The sequence below is a fragment of the Panthera uncia genome (assembly GCF_023721935.1).
Source record: "Panthera uncia isolate 11264 chromosome C1 unlocalized genomic scaffold, Puncia_PCG_1.0 HiC_scaffold_4, whole genome shotgun sequence".
NCBI classification, from domain to species: domain Eukaryota; kingdom Metazoa; phylum Chordata; class Mammalia; order Carnivora; family Felidae; genus Panthera; species Panthera uncia.
The window spans coordinates 54,215,248-54,236,301 of NW_026057585.1; the positions used below are offsets into that span (position 1 = coordinate 54,215,248).

A 21,054-nucleotide genomic window follows, 5' to 3' on the forward strand; every position below is an offset into this window, starting at 1 on the left:
ATAAACAAACAAACAAACAAACAAACTTCCCGAGCTAAGAGCTGATGAAGCACCACACCAAATTTCTTTCTCCTCACAGAATGTAGCAGGGGATGGTACCATCTCTGAAAGATTGGAATTACCTTGATTAATAAATTTGGAAAATAGAACTGAGGGGTGAATTTTAGAGAGTATCATATACAATGGTTTGGCAGGAAAAAAAAATACAACTGCTGACAAAAGAGGCAGTGGAGGAAGAGGGGGAGATGGAGTGGGAGGCGTGGAATGGGGGTGGAGTAGGTAGAGAAAGAGAAAAAAGAGCAGAAGAGGAAGAAGAGGAAGATTCTTCTTCTTTTAGGACTGTCAGACACTGTATTTTTTCACTTCCAAGTGAATGCCTCTTGACAAGTTGTCATGTTGGCTTTTGACCCAACCAACCCTTAAGCAAACATAACACCTAACATCCAGCCTACTTCACTCAGCCATCTCGGCCACTTTTTGCTGATAATTGAAAAATTAAAATGTCTCAATAGTCAATGCTTTCTTATTTTAGTGGACTATGTATAAATTCAATTGGTAGAAGCTCAAAGAAATATTACATTTTTAAAAATCCATATTTTAGGGAAAATATAAAAATAACAAAAGTTCTGGTCTGTTACCAGTTTACTGTCTGAACTTAAACTTATCATTTAACTTCAGTCTTCTCGGTTTTAAAAAGACAAATAGTTCCTAGCTGTTTTGAAGGCAAAATGAGATGTATCTGTATTAAAAGTGTTATAGAAATATGAGAGTTAACCAGTTAGTTGTTGAGCAACTCCTATATGCTGGGTTCTGAGGATCACTTTAACAGTTAACCATGGTTTTTTTCACTACAAACTCCATTGAATCATTCAATATGATTGAATGATAAAAAATATTAATAGCACCAAGTAGCAAAGCTCGCAGCCAGATGAAATATGCCTTGAAGCCATCTGCAGCCCATTCCAACAGAAATAGGGGTTTGACCAAAGGAGTCAGTTCCAAGATTGCCTCAGTTTCTAATCTTTTCATGGCAGTGGAAAAGGCAGAGGGAATCCATCCAGTTCAGACTTGGTTACAACCTACTGAGACATGGCAACATGCCAAAAGTCCCAAAACCCTTAATAGATTTGCTAGATGAAATGGTTCATACCTTCCCACATTCTAACATTAACTCTACTAAAGAGCCCACATGTTAGAAATTAAAACCCTGATTCTATCTAACAGATTCATATATTTTCGATATAGTATTAGTACTATTGGTAACATGTATGCCTGCAAAATTTTAATAACTATTAGGAAAAGCCAATATACCAGCTAGAAAACTTCCATATCCCATATATTGACAACAACTGTTCTAGATTTTTAGAAGTAGCACAGTCTAAAGTGAAGACACATGTTCCACTCATACACACATGGACCCTAAGGCTTTACGTGGGGAACAAACCATTACTGAAACTTAGATTTCAAGATTACTATATACCATAACACTCCATTCAAAGAGGAATTCCGTCTCTGACCTTGAAAAGATGAGAAACTTTATTAAAACTATGAAAATAATATAAAATACTATAATTTTAACCAAAAGTAAGTATTTCAAAAGGTAAAGTTTTGGGGCACCTGGGTGGCTCAGTCGGTTAAGCATCCTACTTCAGCTCAGGTCATGACCTCACCATTCATGACTTCCAGCCCCGCATCAGGCTCTGTGCTGACAGCTTGGAGCCTGGAGCCTGCTTCTTGGATTCTGTGTCTCCCTCTCTCTCTGCCCCTCCCCCACTTGCACTCTCTCTCTCTCTCAGAAATAAATAAAATATTAAATTGTTTTAAAAAGGTAAAGTTTTGTGCAAAAAGCAGAATCAGACCTATAAATACAGAGAGAAAGGAGGTAGGGGAGATGGTCAAATGGGTGAAGGGGAATGGGAGATACAGGCTTCCAGTTATGGAATGAATAAGTCACAGTCACAAAAGGCACAGCACAGGGAATAGTCAATGACAGCATTGTATGGTTGCAGAAGCAAGCTACACTTGTGGTGAGCATAGCAGAACATATAGAGAAGTTGAATCACTATGTTGGTACACCTGAAACTAATGTACCATTGTGTGTCAAGTATACTCAAAAAAAAAAAGTTTTAAGTTAAAGTTTTGTGACAACTGAATGTGTTGATGCCCACAACAAAACAACATTAGATAACAATAGGTTCATTTGGAGAAAAGAGTTGTGTTCTCAAATAGAACTGATTTTTAACTGGTTAATATAAAGAAGCCAAAGATGGAACCTTCCCCCATGTGATCTTTATCACTTCTGTCTATATAAATAGTCATCCCACTTATTCACCTTATGGTGCCACAGGAAACAAATTAAGAGATAATACAGCAGTAATAGAAAACTCACTTTGTTTCAGTTGTTATCTTGAAACAATTTAATGTGGGTTTTATAAACAAACAAAGGTACATCCTTTTAACAATCACATAGAGGGATAATGGGAACTGTAGACATATCACATATTATAATTATTGGTGCATCTGTGTCTCCTTGATTAGCTACAAAAAGATTAAAAGGCTTTTCACTTGGTCATAGAACATGATACTCTTCAAATCACATCTGATCCTGCAGTACTGAAATTTAAAATCTCTAATGTCAAGCTTTACAATCTACAACTATAAAATCATCACTACCCATTTAATAGAAAAAAGATGGCAAACCTTCTGTATTTTTCAGATTAGCTAGCATTGCCTTAAAATATTTTAGTTCTTATTCATACCTTTACAAAATCTAAGTAGTCGGTGTTGGTTCTTTCTCCACCAAGTCTAACAGGGATTAGAATAATAACAGCTTTGTCATCTGTATTATCAGAGGCCATGGAAGTGCACTGTTTATCAATTACATCAGAACTATAAACTGAGAAAAATAATGAATATGTATTACATTTTATAAAAATGATTTTCAGAAACATTTTTACTCTAGTCCCCCCCCCCCCCCTCATTGGCCAGTCATCTAATCTCTGATGTCACCATCAAGGTCTCAATGAGTTAAAAAATGTCTACCCTATTTATACATTTAGCAGATACTTATCAAGTAGCTGCTATGGCACTAGGGCTTTACCAATGGGCAAAAGAGAAAAATCCCTGCCCTCATAGAGCATATACTCTAATATGAGGAAACAGTAAAGTAAAATATAAGATATGTCAGATGGTGATGGGTGCTCTGAAGAAAAACAAAGGGAGAAAAATGAACAGGAAGTGGGGGGAGTATTTAAAATAAGGTGGTTAAGGAGGGCCTTATGAAAAATATAACATTTAGATCAAGACAAAGTAAGAAACCAAGATATGCCAATACCTGGGGGAAGAGCATTCCAGGTATAGATATCAGCCAATGCAAATGCCTTAAGGCAGAAGCATAGCCAGCATGCTCTGGGACCAAGAGGCCTGTGTCTCTGGAGGGAAGTTAGTAAGGGGTATTGTAAAAATTGCAGCTTTTACTTTGAGTGAGATGGGAAGCCACTGAAGAGTTTTTTAGAAACGGAGTGTCCTAATCTGACTTACACTTTACCAGTGTGGTTCCTGTGTTGATAACAGACTGTAGAGGTAAGGGCTGAAGCACAAAAAACAGTTAGAAAGCAACTGCAGAGGGGTGCCTGGGTGGCTCAGTTGGTTGAGTGTCCAACTTAGGCTCACGTCATTATCTTGTGGTCTGTGAGCTCAAGCCCCATGTTGGGCTCAGCTCTGACAGCTCAGAGCCTGGAGTCTGCTTTGGATTCTGTGTCTCCCTCTCTCTGCCTCAATCTCTCTCTCTCAAAAATAAACAAACATTAAAAAAAGAAAAAGCAATTGCAGAAATCTAGCAAGAAATGATGGTGGCTCAAACAAAGGTAGTCATTGTGAAGATAGAGAATGGTCATGGGATGGTCATATGGAACTGATTAAAAGTGATCAGTAAATCAAAGAACTCCTTAATATGTTAAATGCAAGATGCAAAAGGGAAAAAAAGGAGTCAGGTGGTTTGAATGGTTTTGGTATAAGTAAAAAGAGTAAGAGAGGTGCCATTTACAAAGACATAGACAACTATAAGAAGGGAAAAAATAGGAGGATAATCGGTAAGTCAGTGTTAGACATGCTAAGTTTCAGCTATCTATTAGACATGCAAACAGAGAGGATAAATAGGCAGTTATGGATATAAACGCCTGGATTTAGTGAGAGGTCCTATAAACTTGGGAGTTGACAGCATATAGATGGTCCTATAAAGCCATGAGACCTGGTGAATTCAAATCTGTGTACAAAAGAGATGAGGTCTAAAGGCTGAGCACAACAATTTCAGAGATCAGGGAGATAAGGAAAACCAGCAAAGGAGACTGAAGGAGTGGATATGTAGACGGAAACTTGAAGAGTAGCATTCTAGAAACTCAGGAAACAAAACTTTACTAGGAGGAAAAAGTGGTCAACTGTATCATATGCTGCTGGCAGACTGTGTGATGTGAGGACTGAGAAGTGACCACTGGATTTAGCAAGATTAAATTATTGATGAGAGCAGCTTGGGTAGAGTGATGGGCATGACAGCCTAAATAGGATAGTTCAAGAGAAAATGGGAAGATTTTGTAGAACCAAATATAGACAAAACTTTATTTTGTTTTGTTCAACAACAAAAAAGCTTTTTCAAACTCCCTGGTTGAAGAAAATCAAACTCTTCTGCTCTTGCACAGTTAGCTGATTAACAAATTCTGCCACTTGTGCCCCAGTTCTTCCCTTTAAATTCCAAATTTAGGTTATGAGTTATCAAATTCTGTCAGTAGCTTCTCTATCTCCATAGTCAGTCTAAACCAAAGGTACAAAAGTGCAACAATAGTTCTTTCCATGTTTTAATTCTTTCATCTTACTCTTCCCAAATACTCAGTAATGGCTTCTAATTATAAACCTTTAAATTCTCTAATTTTTCTGGGGCAGCACACACATGACCATCCTTACCTCAGACTCTTCTGAACTAATATACACTCCAAAGAAATGAGTTTTTCCTTCAGAGAACAGATTGCTGGTTTCCTGAGATAGGGAGTGAGGGGAGGGTGACATGGGTAAAGGGGGGTCAAAAGGTACAAACTTCTAGCTACAAAATAAGGAAGTCATGAGAATATAATGGAGACTAAAGTTAATAATACCATGTTATATTTGAAAGTTGCTGAGAGTAGGTCTTAAAAATTTTTATCACAAGAAAAAGAATTTTGTAACTATGTATGGTGTCAGTTGTTAATTAGACTTGCTGTAGTGACCATTCCACAATATATCCAAATTTGAATCATTATATTGTACACCTGAAGCTAATATATTATATGCCAATTATGTCTAAATTAAAAAGTATAATCAAATAAACAGATAAAAATTAGAATTATATACATCCCTCACCTGTACAATCTTGTGCAACATAAATAGTTATTCCTTGTAAATCAGGATGTCTTGCTTCTTCAACTGCTTTTCTAAGAAAACAACAAGTATCATCCTTTAAAAGCCTAATATTTTCAGTTAATCACTAAAAAATTAATATAAGGGGAAAGAAAGCCATCATTTTTTTTTCTTACTTTCCTATATTTATCATTTAGTGTCTGCTTTCAAAACTATCATCTGAATGGTATCAAAAATCAGGTCAGTCTTTTCAAAGTAGAGTGTTACACTAAATTACTCAAAGGACATTAAAATAGAAGTTACCAAAGCTGTAAAAAAAAATTCTTGGGTGTAAAGCTGTAAACCCTGCCCCCCAAAAAGGATGTCTCTCAACCACTCACCTGGCTGTATTAAACATTTTCTAACCTGAGTATTACAATATGCTTCAAGGTTTACATCATATTAACTTACATTACTGACTAGCAGTGAATTACTGTATGGCTGTCCTCTGTTACACTTCGGAAAGTTTTTTCCTTTCTTTAAATAGCATGACTTTTTTCCCCCTTCATTCAAAAACTTATATAACTTGAACAAATGAATTTCCTAATTTTGAGCCTTAGAATTCTGTAAGTAAAACTGCAGATTGAAAAATATTTCGAAGTATAATGTTCTCAATGGTGCATATATGAAAAAAGTCACAATAATATCTTTAAAAGGAAATTACATACATTGAAGAAACATAAAAATTTTTATTTAACTGTATCTTTATAATTTTTTAATTTCACATGCCTTATTATGTATGTTTGTGTTAATTTAGAAGAGAGATTGGCAAACTATGGCCCTCAGACCATATACAACCTGTGGCCTGTTTTCATACAACCTGCAAGCTAAGAATGGTTTTTACAATTGTGAAGGGTTGTAAAACAAAAAAAAAAGAAAAGAAAAGAAAAATGGGCAACAGAGCCCTTATATATAGTCTGCAAAGCCTAAAATATTTACCATCAGGCCTTTTACAGAAAAAGTGTTTAATCCCTGGGGTATAGAACATATTATCTTGAAAAGTAGAAACTAAGCTTTTATGATTATGCTTTTATAAATGTCACACTAAGCGGGACTTGATATTATTATTAACAATACATTTAATAACTTTAGGCAAATACATTTCCAATTGTAAGCATCTGGCCTATAAAATATAAAAGCCTGTTAATATGCAAGAAACTTTATAATAATTTCAAATTTATATATGATTATAAATAGATTAAATTTACTATATTTGCATAAACACACTATATTTGGATAACATATTAATGATTGCATTTACAACAATAAAGGGACACACAACAAATAAGGCAGTTTTCTTTTAAAAATTTAAGCAGTATCCAAATAAATGGCACTAAAAAGCTGAGCTGAGGTATAGTGAAATTTGACTTTCTACTTTTTTCTAACTACTCTGAATGTCACAGACCCTTTACTTTTACTATGGTATAATTATAATATTAATAGTCCCATACATTTACAATTCACAAGAATTTGATATGTGCAAAGAAATGCTGAAAACATCAATTTTAGCTCTTGACATTTCATTACACTATCAGTACATTACAGCCCCCAGGTTACACTATTAAAAAAAAAAAAAAAACTATAATGTTATGCATGTTCCAAGGTTGAAAGAGTTTTTAGTTTTTAGAACATTCCAATAAGGCAGTCTAATGAAAACCTGGTTAGAAAGAGACCCTGGGTATCTATACCTATGATATAAGAAAAAAGATATAAAGAAAAAAATTTATCATAGATAAATATAACTAGAGTTCCAATGTCTTGTTTTTTCCCTATTAGCAAATGAAACCTCCCTTATGAACATTCTCCTACAGTAAGACTTTAAAAGGTCCAATTATATATATATATATATATATATATATATATATATATATATATAAACACTGCAAAAATCAGTATCTCTGAGCCTAAGGACCTCTGTCATAAGATGAAAGATTTTAATGCAATTTTACCTTAAAATGTGAGCAACCACAGCTGGTCCATACCAGTCTCCGGCTTTTTTCCCAGACTTTTTTCCATATTCTATTAGTTGGTGTAAACCAAAGAGAGCCAAAGGGGAATCACCAAACCAAGAGATGATTTTCCTGTGATAAATTTCATTTCGCATTTCATGATCATCAGAGTATCTCCTGATTGTTTCCTTCTGTGAAACTGCTGGGGTTTTGAGTTCTCTTTCCCCTGAAAGTGATGCTTCAAATGATGCAGTAAATTTTTTTACAGTGTTGGAAGTCCATGATTCAGAGTCTGAATTTTCAATGTTCAAAGCATCAGGCCAGGTCCAAGCTATAGTAATTCCAAAGCAAGGTGTTCAGATCTTTTAAACAGATTTTAACAATTCTACTAAAAGAAGTATGTCGCATTTAAAGTCATATAGGTTACTAAACTACACTAGTAAACTCAGAAGTAGGTAAGCTATAAAGACAAAAAATAGATTAGTCGTTGCACATGGCAAGCAGGGTATTGGGAGTGACTACCAAAGGGTGTGAGGTTTCTTTTCAGGATGATGAAAATATCCTAAAATTAGGTTATGGTAATGGTTGCAGAACCCTGTAAACATACTAAAAACCACTGAATTGTTCATTTTAAATGAGTGAATTTATGTAGATTATATCCCAAAAAGCTGCTTAAAAAACCAAAGATATGAGGGGCGCCTGGGTGGCTCAGTTGGTTAAGCATCTAACTTCGGCTCAGGTCATGATCTCATGGTTCATGAGTTCGAGCCCTGTGTCAGGCTCTGTGCTGACAGCTCAGAACCTGAAGCCTGCTTTGGATTCTGTGTCTCCCTTTCTCCCTGGCTCTCCTCTTCCCATGCTCTGTCTCTCTCTCTCTCTCAAGGAAGGAAGGGAGGAAGGAAGGAAGGGAGGAAGGAAGGAAGTGGAAGGAAAGGAAGGAAGGAAGATATGAGCCCAGAAAGTATGTCAAAATATTGATAATGTTTACTTTTGAGTGGTAATATTATTCTCTGGAGTTGCCTGTTGTTTCCAAAATTTCTAAAATGGGAATATATTACATATGATCAGGAAAAATTACCAAAATGAAAGAGAAAAAAATAGTAAACTCAGGTACAAATAAACAACTCTGGAAAAATACTTTTCTTTCTTTTCTTTTCTTTGACAGTGCTGAAATGGAATGAGGACTCTTGTACTCCTTACCAGTACTGCTTATCAGATATCCAGTTTTGACTACCCAAAGGCACAATAAACATACTAACGTTCATGAGAGAATAACCAGAAAGGGGATTTTTCTTTGATCATATGTTAAAATAGAAGTCCAACCATGAAAGTTTTACATTTCTTTCTTTCTTTCTTTCTTTTTTTTCTCATATAGTCCTTTCAGAATAACTCAGTCATGGGGCACCTGGGTGGCTCAGTTAATTAAGCATCCGACTTCGGCTCAGGTCATAATCTCACGGTTTGTGAGTTCGAGCCCTGCATCAGGCTCTGTGCTGAAAGCTTTGAGCCCAGAGCCTGCTTCGGATTCTGTGTCTCCCTTTCTCTCTGCCCCTCCCCTGCTCATGCTCTGTCTCTCTCTGTCTCTCATAAATAAATAAATGTTTAAAAAAAAAAAGAATAACTCAGTCATTGTTTAGGGCATAATATCAATTCTCTAGTAAATGAAAAGTTAACAAATGGAAGTCATTAAAGATCAAAGATCCCCCCAAAATCAACTACATTCACTACTTCACTGTTTTTAATGACAAGACAATTCCAAGAATACATGTAATTTTAACAAAATGAGGCACAGATTCAGAGAAATAGTCAGGACTGTGAAAAATATCCCCATTCTTGCCCTTGATTGCATACGACTACAAATAAATCATCCCAGAGAAGTTTATAAAAATTCTTTTTCCTTGTATTATCCATACCACTCTTGAATAAACATTCTCTCTAAATAATCTCATCAATCATCCCTACAGAAAGGTTATTAAATATTTGCCATGCATTACAGGGAAATTGTCTAACACTTTTAAAATATGATAACACTTAGCAATAACCATGTATGATAGCCTAAAATCATAAACTAAAATCTTCCTACAAATGTACAAATTATAAAAAATGGACTAGTAGAAATGGTAAGAAAGGTGGCACATTTTAAAAAATAGATATATGTAAATTAAGTATCAGTGACATTTTTGAGACTATAATATAAGCAGGATGACCTTATTAAGAATATGCCTAATCAGTTTAACTGATTATCATCATATTTCTAAAGATAAAAATATTTTAAAGCATTATTGATATATAGAGAGAAAATAAACCAGTTTAAATATAAGATTTAAATAATATAAAAATATCAACTATCTGCTCAAAGTCACTGTATTGACCTGCCCAAGATTTACCGAACTGGAGATAATCCAGAGAGTTCAATCAAAAAGAACTAAGTAATAACAACAAACTCCAAAGACTACTAAAAACTTATACTTACGTATAAGTCATACCTAGCTTAGTTCAGTAGAGATGGAATATGCTAGATTAGTTACAACTTTTAGAAGAAACAAGGGAGTCAAGAAATTAACCAAAGTAAATTTTATGCAGTTTGCAAGCTGGAGTCCAAATTTAAGAAGACAAACAAAAATCCCCCCAAAAACAGATTTGATTTACCTCTACCAAGAAAGTGTAGTATGAGTCCTTGAGCCAATAGCATCTGGCCAGTTCTTAATGTACAGCCCCAACCACAGTCTGTTGTCAAAGCTGAGCCTTCTATTTGAGGAAATTCTTCCCTGTAGGTCAGCCATATTCTTGAAATGAAATCTTTACGAAATTCTTCTACATTTCCCGCAATTACATGATCTTCTATTGTACATCCTGATCTTGCAGGTAACAGTTTATTTTCATCTACAAAATAAAAACATAAAATATAGTCTAAATATATGCAAAGAAAAATCAATAATGATATTATGTTCCCTTACTGTCCATAAGATAGGAAGTATATTATAATTTTTCTAATACTTTTTTTTCAATTTAAATGAAGATAAATGTTATTCTGCCTAATCAGGCTATTATGAAAATCAAATGAGAATGGATGCTGAAATGTCTTGTACACTCTAGAACTAGCTAATATAAAGTATCATCAGTAATATTGTTGTTAATAATAATATCCTATATTCTGAATATAATCAACTCTTTTATGAGGGGATAATATTAAAATACCTTTTCTTTTTGCCTCATTTGGCTCAGGATGTAGATATTAGTGCTCTCTAAAATGAGATTTGCAAATAAAATATCATGATTTGTCAATATGTAAAATGAATATAATCACATAAGCTGATTCTTAAAATCAAATAAAATGTGCACACTGTATTTATTGCCATGAATATTTATACTCAAATTATAAAATCAAAACTAAGAAGCTAAAGAGTAAGAATATAAAATTCCTAAATATACAGTTATCCTTTCATGTTGAAATACAATTTTTTAAAAACTGCTGCCACCCACATATGTCATTTTAAAAGGCCTTTTCAAATCGATTGTCTGTAATACAATTTCTATGTGAGGGGCGCCTAGGTGGCTCAGTTGGTTAAGCGTCTGACTCTTGATTTCAGCTCAGGTCGTGATCTCGGTTTGTGAGATCAAGCCCCGCATTGGGATTCTCTCTCTCTTCCTCCTCTTTCTGTCCCTATCCTGCTCATGCGTGCACTCTCTCTGTCTCTCTCTCAAAATAAATAAATAAGCTTTAAAAAAAAACAACAGAATTTCTATGTGAAAACTACAGTTACTGTTTGCCCAATAATCTACAAAACACTAGTGCTCAAAATGAACTGACATTCCTTGATTACTCTCTCAAAATGAACTGACATTCCTTGATTACTCCTAGAGAGTATATTTAGTCATGTTTACAACCTCAACATGTAGCACACTGCGTAACACAAGTAAATCCTAATAAATGTTGCTTGGTTTGGGTGGGTGGACAGGTGGATAGATAAATCTGCCTAAACTCTCAATTCCAAGGAGTTCAATTTCCAATGCCCTTCTGCAGGATATTAAAGCAATTTTATCATGCTTTTTTCTTTATCCTTGCTCACCTATCCCTCTTCAAACTCATTCTGAAAAAATTACAATCACCTAACCTTCATAATATTCAGATTAATGGTGCTAAGTTGTGGCATACAGTTTCAGTGACAATAAAAAGAAGGACTGAGAAGCCCCCAATATCAATGAATTTCTCTCAATATTTGAGTTTGAAGTTAATTACAAATAAAGATGCATGGAAATTGAACATGGCACTACAAATATATCCAAACTTTCTACTTTAAAGAAAAAAATTTTTTACGTTTTTTTATTTATTTAGAAAAGGAGACAGAGAGTGCGGGAGCAGGGGAGGGGCAGAGAGAGAAGGAGAGAGTGAAAATCCCAAGCAGTCTCTGGCGCTGCCCCCCACAGAGCCCGACTAGGGGCTCAAACCCACAAACCATGAGTCTGAAATCAATAGTTAGATGCTGAACCAACTGAACCACCTAGGTGCCCCCAAAAGTTCTACTTTAGAGACATTCAAATTTGTTTGAAATTTGACACAATAGTACATAACTCACACATCATCCTGAGGCTTGCCAAACATAATTCCTAATCTCCTACCTTGATGATTAATTCTTTATTCTTTTAAGATCTAGTCTTGGGCCACGTGGGTGGCTCAGTGGGTTAAGCATCTGACTGTTGATTTCTACTCAGGTCATGATCTCATGGTTCATAAGATCAAACCCACATCAGCCTCTGTGCAGTCAGCGCAGAGACTGCTTAGGATTCTCTCTCCCTCTTTTTCTGCCCTTCTCCCACATGTGTTCACTTTCTCTCTCTCTCTCAAAATAAATATTTTTAAAAACCTAGTCTCTAAAATTACTCTAAATTTACTCTAAATTTAAAATTTACTAAAAAAATTGGAAAATTGCTAGTACTAACTGAACTTTATCGTCCTGTTGACTTTCCACTATAATAATACTACCTCTGCTATTCCACTTTCTGACTTTTCACAGTCTTTTTTTAATGTTTGTCTATTTTGAGAGAGAGAGCACATGCACAAGCAGGGGAGGGGCAGTGAGAAAGGGAGAGAGAGAATCCCAGCAGGCTCTACACTGTCAGTGCAGTGCCCAACTTGGGGCTCAATCCTGCAGATCTGAGCTGAAATCTAGAGTCAGCTGCTCAACTGACTGACCCACCCCAGCGCCCCTCTTTTCTTAATTTTCTTAATTAATTATATCTATAATATTTATCTATATCTTACCCTTTTCCAAATTTCAGGTATATTACAAGAGAAGGAATATTTTATCTTATGCACCCCTGAATCTTCAGCACCTAGTACAGAGTTCAGTCCATAGCAGATGTGCAATAAACATTTGTCAGGTGAATGTAAGATAAATGGAGCCAAAGGAAGAAGGTTTTGTTTTGTTTTGCTTTGCTTTGCTTTTGTTTTCTATGATGCTCTGGAGACACATGAGATCAGAGCTTTATGAACAAAGTCTCAAAGAACCACAACAAAAAAATGAAACGAAAGCTGATAAAAGAAATAGAAGAAAACTGCTAGTAACATTGAGGGTTCAGTCAAGGCTGACTATCACAATTAAACAAGCTAATATGAGAATCATAAGTAAAAAAAATTGTGAAATTGAATCCTCAAAGACTACAGTTCTTGTAATTATCAGATATGGGATAAAGTAAGTAAATATTTACTACACTTGATCTTAGCCAAAAGGCCGAGAAGCGATAAGTAAATATTTAAAAGTCAAATTGCTGGGTCCTAAAATGTATATATTTTCAATTTTTCTAAGTACTCTCAAATTTCTCATGAAGAGGTTGTAAATTTAAATGTTTATCATAGAGAAGTTCTCTGTATGTGTGAACACATGTATAAGGATGTTTAATGTAGCTTTACTGAAATAAAACGTTGGAAACAACTTAAGTATTCATTAATAGGGGATTTGATGAACAAGATTATTAATTTACTCCACAAATATTTATTGAGAGCCTTATTATGCACCAGGCACTGGAGTTAACACTGAAAGTATGAGAGGCACAGTCCTTACTCTCAAGGAGCTTACAGTCCAGCAGATGAGAAACATTAAACAAAAGTATAAAAGTTGTTAATCCCATTATGATATTTGTGGTGAAGCAGAAATATAGGCTGCTACAAAACTACAGAAGTAGACCAAATTAGAAAGGTTGCTAATGGATGCATTTCAAAATAGCTTAAACAATAAGGGGATGTATTACCATACACAAACAGAAGTCCTATGTAGGGATGGCTCTAGGTTGGTTAATTCAGTGCCTCTGTGACATCTAGGACTCCTGTTCTATTCATCGTCCCACTCTGCTAAATCTCAGCATGTTGGCCTTATCTTCACCTATTACTCCTTAAAGTAGCACGTGTCTGTTTCAGTACAAAGACAGGATATATGACAGATATGACAGAATCCAATGGAAGAAAAATTTTTCTTCTTTGTATTCTTTCTTTCTTGTTTTTTAATGTTTGTTTATTTTTGAAACAGAAAGAGAGCAGAGGATGGAGAAAGAGAGAGGGGAACAGAGGATCCAAAGCGGGCTCCATGTTGACAGTAGAGAGCCAGATGCAGGGCTCGAACTCACAAACCATGAGATCATGTCCTGAGCCAAAGTTGAATGCTTAGGTCTGTATTATTTATTACAAATAGTGAATTTTTATTGTTTTAATAATTTTATATTAAATCTTTTTTTTGAAATTATGAGTTGTGCATTTACAGAGAAGATAAAAACCCTGTGTATACACCATTTTTGTTTTTGTTTTTGTTTTTTGAGAGAAAGAGAGAGTGCAAGCAGGGGAAAGCAGGAAGAGCAGAGAGAGAGGGACAGAGGATCTGAAGCAGGCTCTGAGCTGACTACAGCCAGCCTGATGTAGGACTTGAACTCTCAAACCACGAGATCATGACCTGAGTCGAAGTCAGACACTCAACCAACTGAGCCACCCAGCCCCTGTGTGTACCCTTTTAAGGAGGATAACAAAATTGTACTCAACAAGAAAAATACATTATGAGTAATTTTTTTATTTATTTACTTAACTTTTAATTCAAATATAATTAATATATGATGTTCTATTAGTCTCAGGTATATAATATAATGACTCAACAACTGTACATATTACTCAGTGTTCATCACAGTAAGTGTATTCTTAATCTCCTTCACCTATTTCACCCAACTCCCCCCTCCCCACCCACCTCCCTTCTGGGAACCATCAGTTTGTTATCTGTATTTAATTCTGGTTTTTTTGGTCTCTTTTTTCCTTTGTTCATTTGTTTTGTTTTCTTAATTTCCACATATGAGCGAACTCATGGTATTTGAGTAATTTTTAATCTGTTTGCTTCTTCCCAATGTTAGCCCTTTTATGCCAAAAACAAAACCCCATTATCTCAGTGTCCCTGATGATTTTATATTTCCTGTTTCTGACCCTTTTGAAAATGGAATCAAACTATTTTGCTTCTATTACTTGCTTATGGCTTTCAAAATTGTGTTTTTAAGATTTGTCCATGTTGTTATAGGTAGTTCTGGTTTATTTTTATTGCTGTATAATATTCCACTGTATGAATTACCACAAATTATTATTGATAGACATTTGGTTTGTTTCTAGTTTTTTGTCATTATAGTGTATATAGCATATTACTATATTATTTTTTTTTAATTTCTTGAAATTTTTATTTATTTTTGAGAGACAGAGCACAAGCGGGGGAGGGGCAGAGAGGGAGGGAGACGCAGAATCTGAAGCAGGCTCCAGGCTCCGAGCTGACAGCACAGAGCCTGACGCAGGTCTCGAACTCATGAACTGCGAGATCATGACCTGAGCTGAAGTCAGACGCTTAACTTATTGAGCCACCCAGGTGCCCCATCATATTACTATATTATTTAGTGATTTTTAATCCACTTCTATTGTGGTCAGAAAAAATACTTTCAATATCAATCAATAATAGAATGACATCTAAAAAGTGTTCAAATTTCTAGAATTAAGTAATATATCTCTGTAGGGGCGCCTAGCTGGTCAGTCAGTAGAGCATGCAACTTTTATCTCAGGGTCGTAAGTTCAAGCCCCACATGGGGCATGGGGTCTAGTTATTAAGAAAAAAAAAAAGTAATATGCTTCTATGTAACTCCTCATTTCTTTGTGCATTTAATAAAAGTTATGATTCAAAAAATTCCAAATTCTGGGATCTTATTTCCACAACATTTAGGTATAACCCTGGCAAGATCTGGAGCAACACAGATCCCTAAAAACAGTAGACATAGCACAAAAACCAACAGCACACATAGTAACACCAACTTGATATAAGTAAGTCATCAGCAATTTCTCATTAACAAATCCTAGATCCTCTACTGAGGCTATTTCCTACTTAACCTCTTTTTTGAGCATTAGGCACTTTGTCCAACTCTTTCTTCTTGAAAATCTCTTTCCTTTGGTCTCTGATAATACACCATTGTGGGGTTTTGTCCTCTATATTGTCTATATCTTCTTAATTTCATTCACTAATTCTTCTTCATCAGGATATCATCCTTAAAGATGGATATTCTCCACCTACACTTTCAATCAATGTGACCTTATCCATTGGCCTCAAATGCCACCTCTTTGAAAATAACTACAAATCAATTCTCAACAGCCTACTTCAGATTGTTCATTTCTAAAGACTTCAAACACTACATATATGCCCAAACCCATGATTCCTTTAGTATACCATTTGGTTACTGACACTACCTATCATCCAAGATGATAGTGGAGTGTTTTTCGGGTTTTTTTTTAAGTTTATTTATTTTGTGAGAGAGAGAAAGAGAGAGAGAGGGAGAGAGAGACTCCCAAGCAGTCTTCGCACTGTCAGTACAGAGCCCAATCTGGGGCTCGAACTCAGGAACTGTGAGATCATGACCTGAGCAGAAAACAAGAGTCAGCAACTTATGGGCGCCTGGGTGGCTCAGTTGGTTAAGCGTCTGACTTCAGCTCAGGTCATGGTCTCGTAGTTTGTGAGTTCAAGCCCCATGTCAGGCTCTGTGCTGACAGCTCGGAGCCTGGAGCCTGCTTCCGGTTCTGTGTCTCCGTCTCTCTCTGCCCCTCCCCCACTTGTGCTCTGTCTCTATCAAGAATAAATAAAATGTAAAAAAATAATAATTTAAAAAACAAAAAGAGTCAGCCACTTAATGAACTGAGCCACCCACGTGCCCCCAAGATAGTAGTTTTTAAGTCTTCTTTATCTCCTCTCTCATGTTTCCAAAACCAATAATTTGTTAGATACTATTGATTCTATTTTATAATATCTCACATCCATCCCCTCCTTTCCATTTCCACTACCCTCTATCAGTCATTATATCTTGCCTGTTAACTGACTCCCAGTCATTCTATCAGTTATTCTAACAAAGAATGTATTTATTATGACTACCATGTGCTTCTTCTGGGCAAGATAATGTCCTAAACAGTACATTCTCACAATATGTGATCACTGAAAATAATTAAATCAAATTTGGCATTTTGTTGCTCAGAAATCTAAGATAATAACAATCATTGTAGTTAAGTCGGCTGGGCACCCCACTTTCTGTCTCTCTGAAAACCTAAAAAACTTGCTGAAGCCAAAATTCTGTGACCTGTTGGAGTCCAGAACCAGCCCCCAAGATTTCTGTTAATTCTCCATAGCTTAAGTTTTAATGGTCCTCCCTGCTACCAGCTACTGCAATATGAGTTGTCTTCTTCATTCCAGATGTCAAATTCATTCCTTTTCCAAAAGAACTCCTCTTAGATCAAGCATCTCATGCACTTAACTGACTTTACTTAAGATGAGGTGATGTCAACAAGGCAGTGTTTCACTGGACATGCAGCCTCCTTTCTAGCTCGTCTCCTTTTTCCCTCTAGATCTCCACACCCTTCTCCTTCCCTGTATCACCATTCCTAAAACAAAGCAAATTATAGTTGACCTTTGAACAACAGGGCATTAGAGGTTCCAACCCCAACCCTGTAGTCAAAAATCTACATATAGAAGTTTTGAGTTCCCAAACACTTAAACTACTAATAGCTTACTGTTGACCAGAAGCCTTATGTGATAAACAGTCAATGAACATATATTTTGTATATGTATTATATACTGTATGTTTACAGTAAGCTAGAGAAAAGAAAATAATATTAAGAAAATCACAAGGAAAATACAATTATAGGACTGTACTATATTTATTGCAAAAATCTACCTACAAGTGGACCTGTAAAGTTCAAACCCATTGTTCGAGGGTCAACTGTAGTCTTCTATTTCTCTCATTCATATCTCCTATTATCATTTACTTTTTGTCTCTAGAGTTGAGGATGCTCAAGAACCCACTACAAGGATCTGTTCAAAGTACTTCTTCCAAAAAATATACAATGCTATCTTTAAAAAGAAATTCTAATTTCTTATTCTAACTGAATGCAGAGATTACTTTGAAAAGATGAATTAAATTTTTGAAAATTCTAATAACTTTTTCTCCAATTTCTTATATCATGAATAATAATACCATTTAGGATGCTTGTGTGTACCAGGCACATCACTAAGCCCTTATGAAAATTATCATTAATACTTAGGAAGATTAAATAATTTGCCTAAAGTAACAACTAATTAGTAAAAAGAGCCAAAATTCAAAAGCACTTAATATCTGACTCCAAGGCCCATACTTTCCCATGCCTATAAACAAATGACATAGGGGCGCCTGAGTGGCTTAGTCGGTTAAGCGTCCGACTTCGGCTCAGGTCATGATCTCACAATTCGTGAGTTCGAGCCCCACGTTGGTCTCTGGGCTGACAGCTCAGAGCCTGGAGCCTGCTTCAGATTCATTGTCTCCCTCTGTCTGCCCCTCCACTGCTTGCACTCTGTCTCTCGCACGGTCTCAAAAATAAATAAACATTAAAAAAAATTTTTTTTAATGACATAACTCTTTAGCACAGCATGCAAGAAGCTCCTCCATAATTTGATCCTTTCCAGAATTCTCTCCCACCATACCTGCACTGGGTATCTCGCTATTTGTTAAACATACTCTCTAATATTTCATGCCATTCTATTTATCTAAAACGCATGCCTTCTTTATCTATCACCTTCCTACTCATCCTTCAAGAATGCTGTGAGGACTTGGGCGCCTGGGTGGCTCAGTCAGTTAAGTGTCTGACTTCGACTCAGGTCATGTTCTTGCAGTTCATGAGCTCGAGCCCTATGTCGGGCTCTGTGCTGACAGCTCGGAGCCTGGAGCCTGCTTCGGATTCTGTGTCTCCCTCTCTATCTACCTGTTACCTGCTCACACTCTGTCTCTCTCTCAAAAATAAATAAACATTAAAAAAATATATTTTTTTTAAAGAGTGCTGTGAGGACTCAATGAGTTAAGCATGTGAACTACTTAAAATACTACCTTGCACATTATAAATACTCAATAAATGTTAGCTGTTACCATTACAAGACATTTACAAGGCTTTAGAAAATTGCTGATAAATGAGATGCCAAAATAAGTCAACCAAAAATAAAAGCCTTGATAATGACATATTCTCACACACGTCCTTTCCTTCTCTCTCTTACACACACACACACATACACACATGCACACACATACTCCTACACACAAAACCAAGCACAGACGTATAGTAGAAAAAAAGCCAGGAGTAAAGTGAGACACAGTCTTGGTTTAAATTACAGCTGTGCCATTTAATACCTGTGTGACATTGGACAAATTATTTAACGTCTCTAAGCTCCTGTTTCATACTCATAAGATACTTGAATCAAACTTGTAGGCTTGCTGTGAGAATTAAAGGCACTTCACAAAGAGCTTAACATGATGCCTAACACAAAGAAGGCATTCATTAAGTGACATAAATTGTTAAAAGAAAATATATAATTATTAAAAGGACGGGCATATGTAGAAACTCAAAAACATCAAAATAAGTCAATAATTTCAGAAATTAGAACATCTTTAAGAATTGGAAAATCTGGAAGCACCTGGGTGGCTCAGTTGATTAAGGATCTGACTTCAGTTCAGGTCATGATCTCATAGTTCATGGGTCTGAGCCCTGCATTGGGCTCTGTGCTGACAGCTCAGAGCCGAGAGCCTGCTACAGATTCTGTGTCTCCCTCTCTCTCTGCCCCTCCCCTGCTCACACTCTGTGTGTCTCCATCAAAAATGAATAAATGTTAAAAAAAAATTTTTTTTTTAAAGAATTCAAAAATCTGGGGCGCCTGGGGCAACGGTTAAGCCTCCATCTCTTGATTTCAGCTCAGGTCATGATCTCACAGTTCATGGGATGAAGCCTCATATCTGGCTCTGCACTGACAGAGGGGAGCCTGCTTGGGATTCTCTCTCTCTTCTCTCTCTCTGCCCCTCCCCCAATCATGCTCACTCTCTCTCAAAATAAATAAACTTAAAAAAAAAAAAGAACTGGAAAATCTACCATTTTCAGGTTAACCAAGGTGACACTTTAAATTATTTGCATACACTTCTTTTTCTCAATCTTTTTCATTTAACTTATTTATTTAAATTCAAGTTAGTTAGCATATAGTATGGTTTCAGGAGTAGAACCCAGTGATTCATCACTTACATATAACAACCAGTGCTCATCCCAACAAGTGCCCTCCTTAATGCCCAGCACCCGTTTGCCCATTCCCTTACCCACTTCCCCTCCAGCAACCCTAAGTTTGTTCTCTGTATTTAAGAGTCTCTTATGGTTTGCCTCCCTCTCTGTTTTTATCTTGTTTTTCCTTCCCTTCCCCATGTTCATCTGTTTTGTTTCTTAAATTCCACATATGAGTGAATTCATACAGCATTTGTCTTTCTCTGACTGCCTTATTTCGTTTAGCATTAATATACTCTAGTTCCATCCATGTTGTTACAAATGGCAAAATTTCATTCTTTTTGATTGCCAGATAGTATTCCACAGTGTATATATACCATCTTCTTTATTCATTCATCAGTTGATGGACATTTGGGCCCTCTCTATACTTTGGCTATTGTTGATAGTGCTGCTATAAACATTAGGTGCCCCTTCGAATCAGCATTTTTGTATCCTTTGGATAAATACCTAGTAGTACAATTGCTGGGTTGTAGGGTAGTTCTATTTTTAATTTTTGGAGAAACCTCCATACTGTTTTCCAGAGTGGCTGTACCAGTTTGCATTCCCACCAGCAGTGCAAAAGTGTTCCCCTTTCTCTGCCTCCTTGCCAACATCTGTGGTTTCCTGAGTTGTTCATTTTAACCATTCTGACAGGTGTGAGGTGGTATCTTATTGTGGTTTTGATTTGTATTTCCCTGATGATGAGTGATAATGAACATCTTTTCATGTGTTTGTTAGCCATCTGGATGTCTTCTTTGGAAAAATGTCCATTCATATTAGCATACACTTTAAAGTTATCATCAGAAAACTTGATAAAGAATATTATGATATCAATTCAAGTAATATTTAACTAACACTCATAAGTCCAAAACTGTGAGGGATATAACAAAAGGGGTCATGATTCTCATCCTCAAAGAGTTTACTAGAAACCCAAACCATATGGCAATACATTATGTGTTACACAAAATACATGTTCTTAAAAGAAATATGCCAAAACAGAGGCATAAAAAGTAGAATGGTCAATTGGTTAAGGGTCTGACTCTTGATTTCAGCTCAGATCATGATCTCGCAATTCATGAGTTCAAGCCC

The 21,054-nt window shown here is 35.9% G+C and overlaps 1 protein-coding gene and 1 pseudogene across 3 annotated transcripts in view; both read right to left on the minus strand.

Moving 5' to 3' along the window:
* The window catches only part of ATG4C (autophagy related 4C cysteine peptidase), a 157,650-nt gene that overhangs the window by 94,244 nt on the left and 42,352 nt on the right, over positions 1 to 21,054 (minus strand). For all 3 annotated transcript variants that reach the window (XM_049617061.1, XM_049617059.1, XM_049617058.1), the window contains 4 exons: positions 10,023 to 10,256; positions 7,374 to 7,704; positions 5,389 to 5,459; positions 2,760 to 2,896 (listed from right to left, as the gene is read on the minus strand). In XM_049617061.1, the coding sequence (XP_049473018.1) occupies positions 2,760 to 2,896; positions 5,389 to 5,459; positions 7,374 to 7,704; positions 10,023 to 10,256 (773 nt within the window). The remainder of the gene's footprint in view (positions 1 to 2,759; positions 2,897 to 5,388; positions 5,460 to 7,373; positions 7,705 to 10,022; positions 10,257 to 21,054) is intronic.
* Positions 12,943 to 13,117, minus strand: LOC125913861 (uncharacterized; annotated as a pseudogene).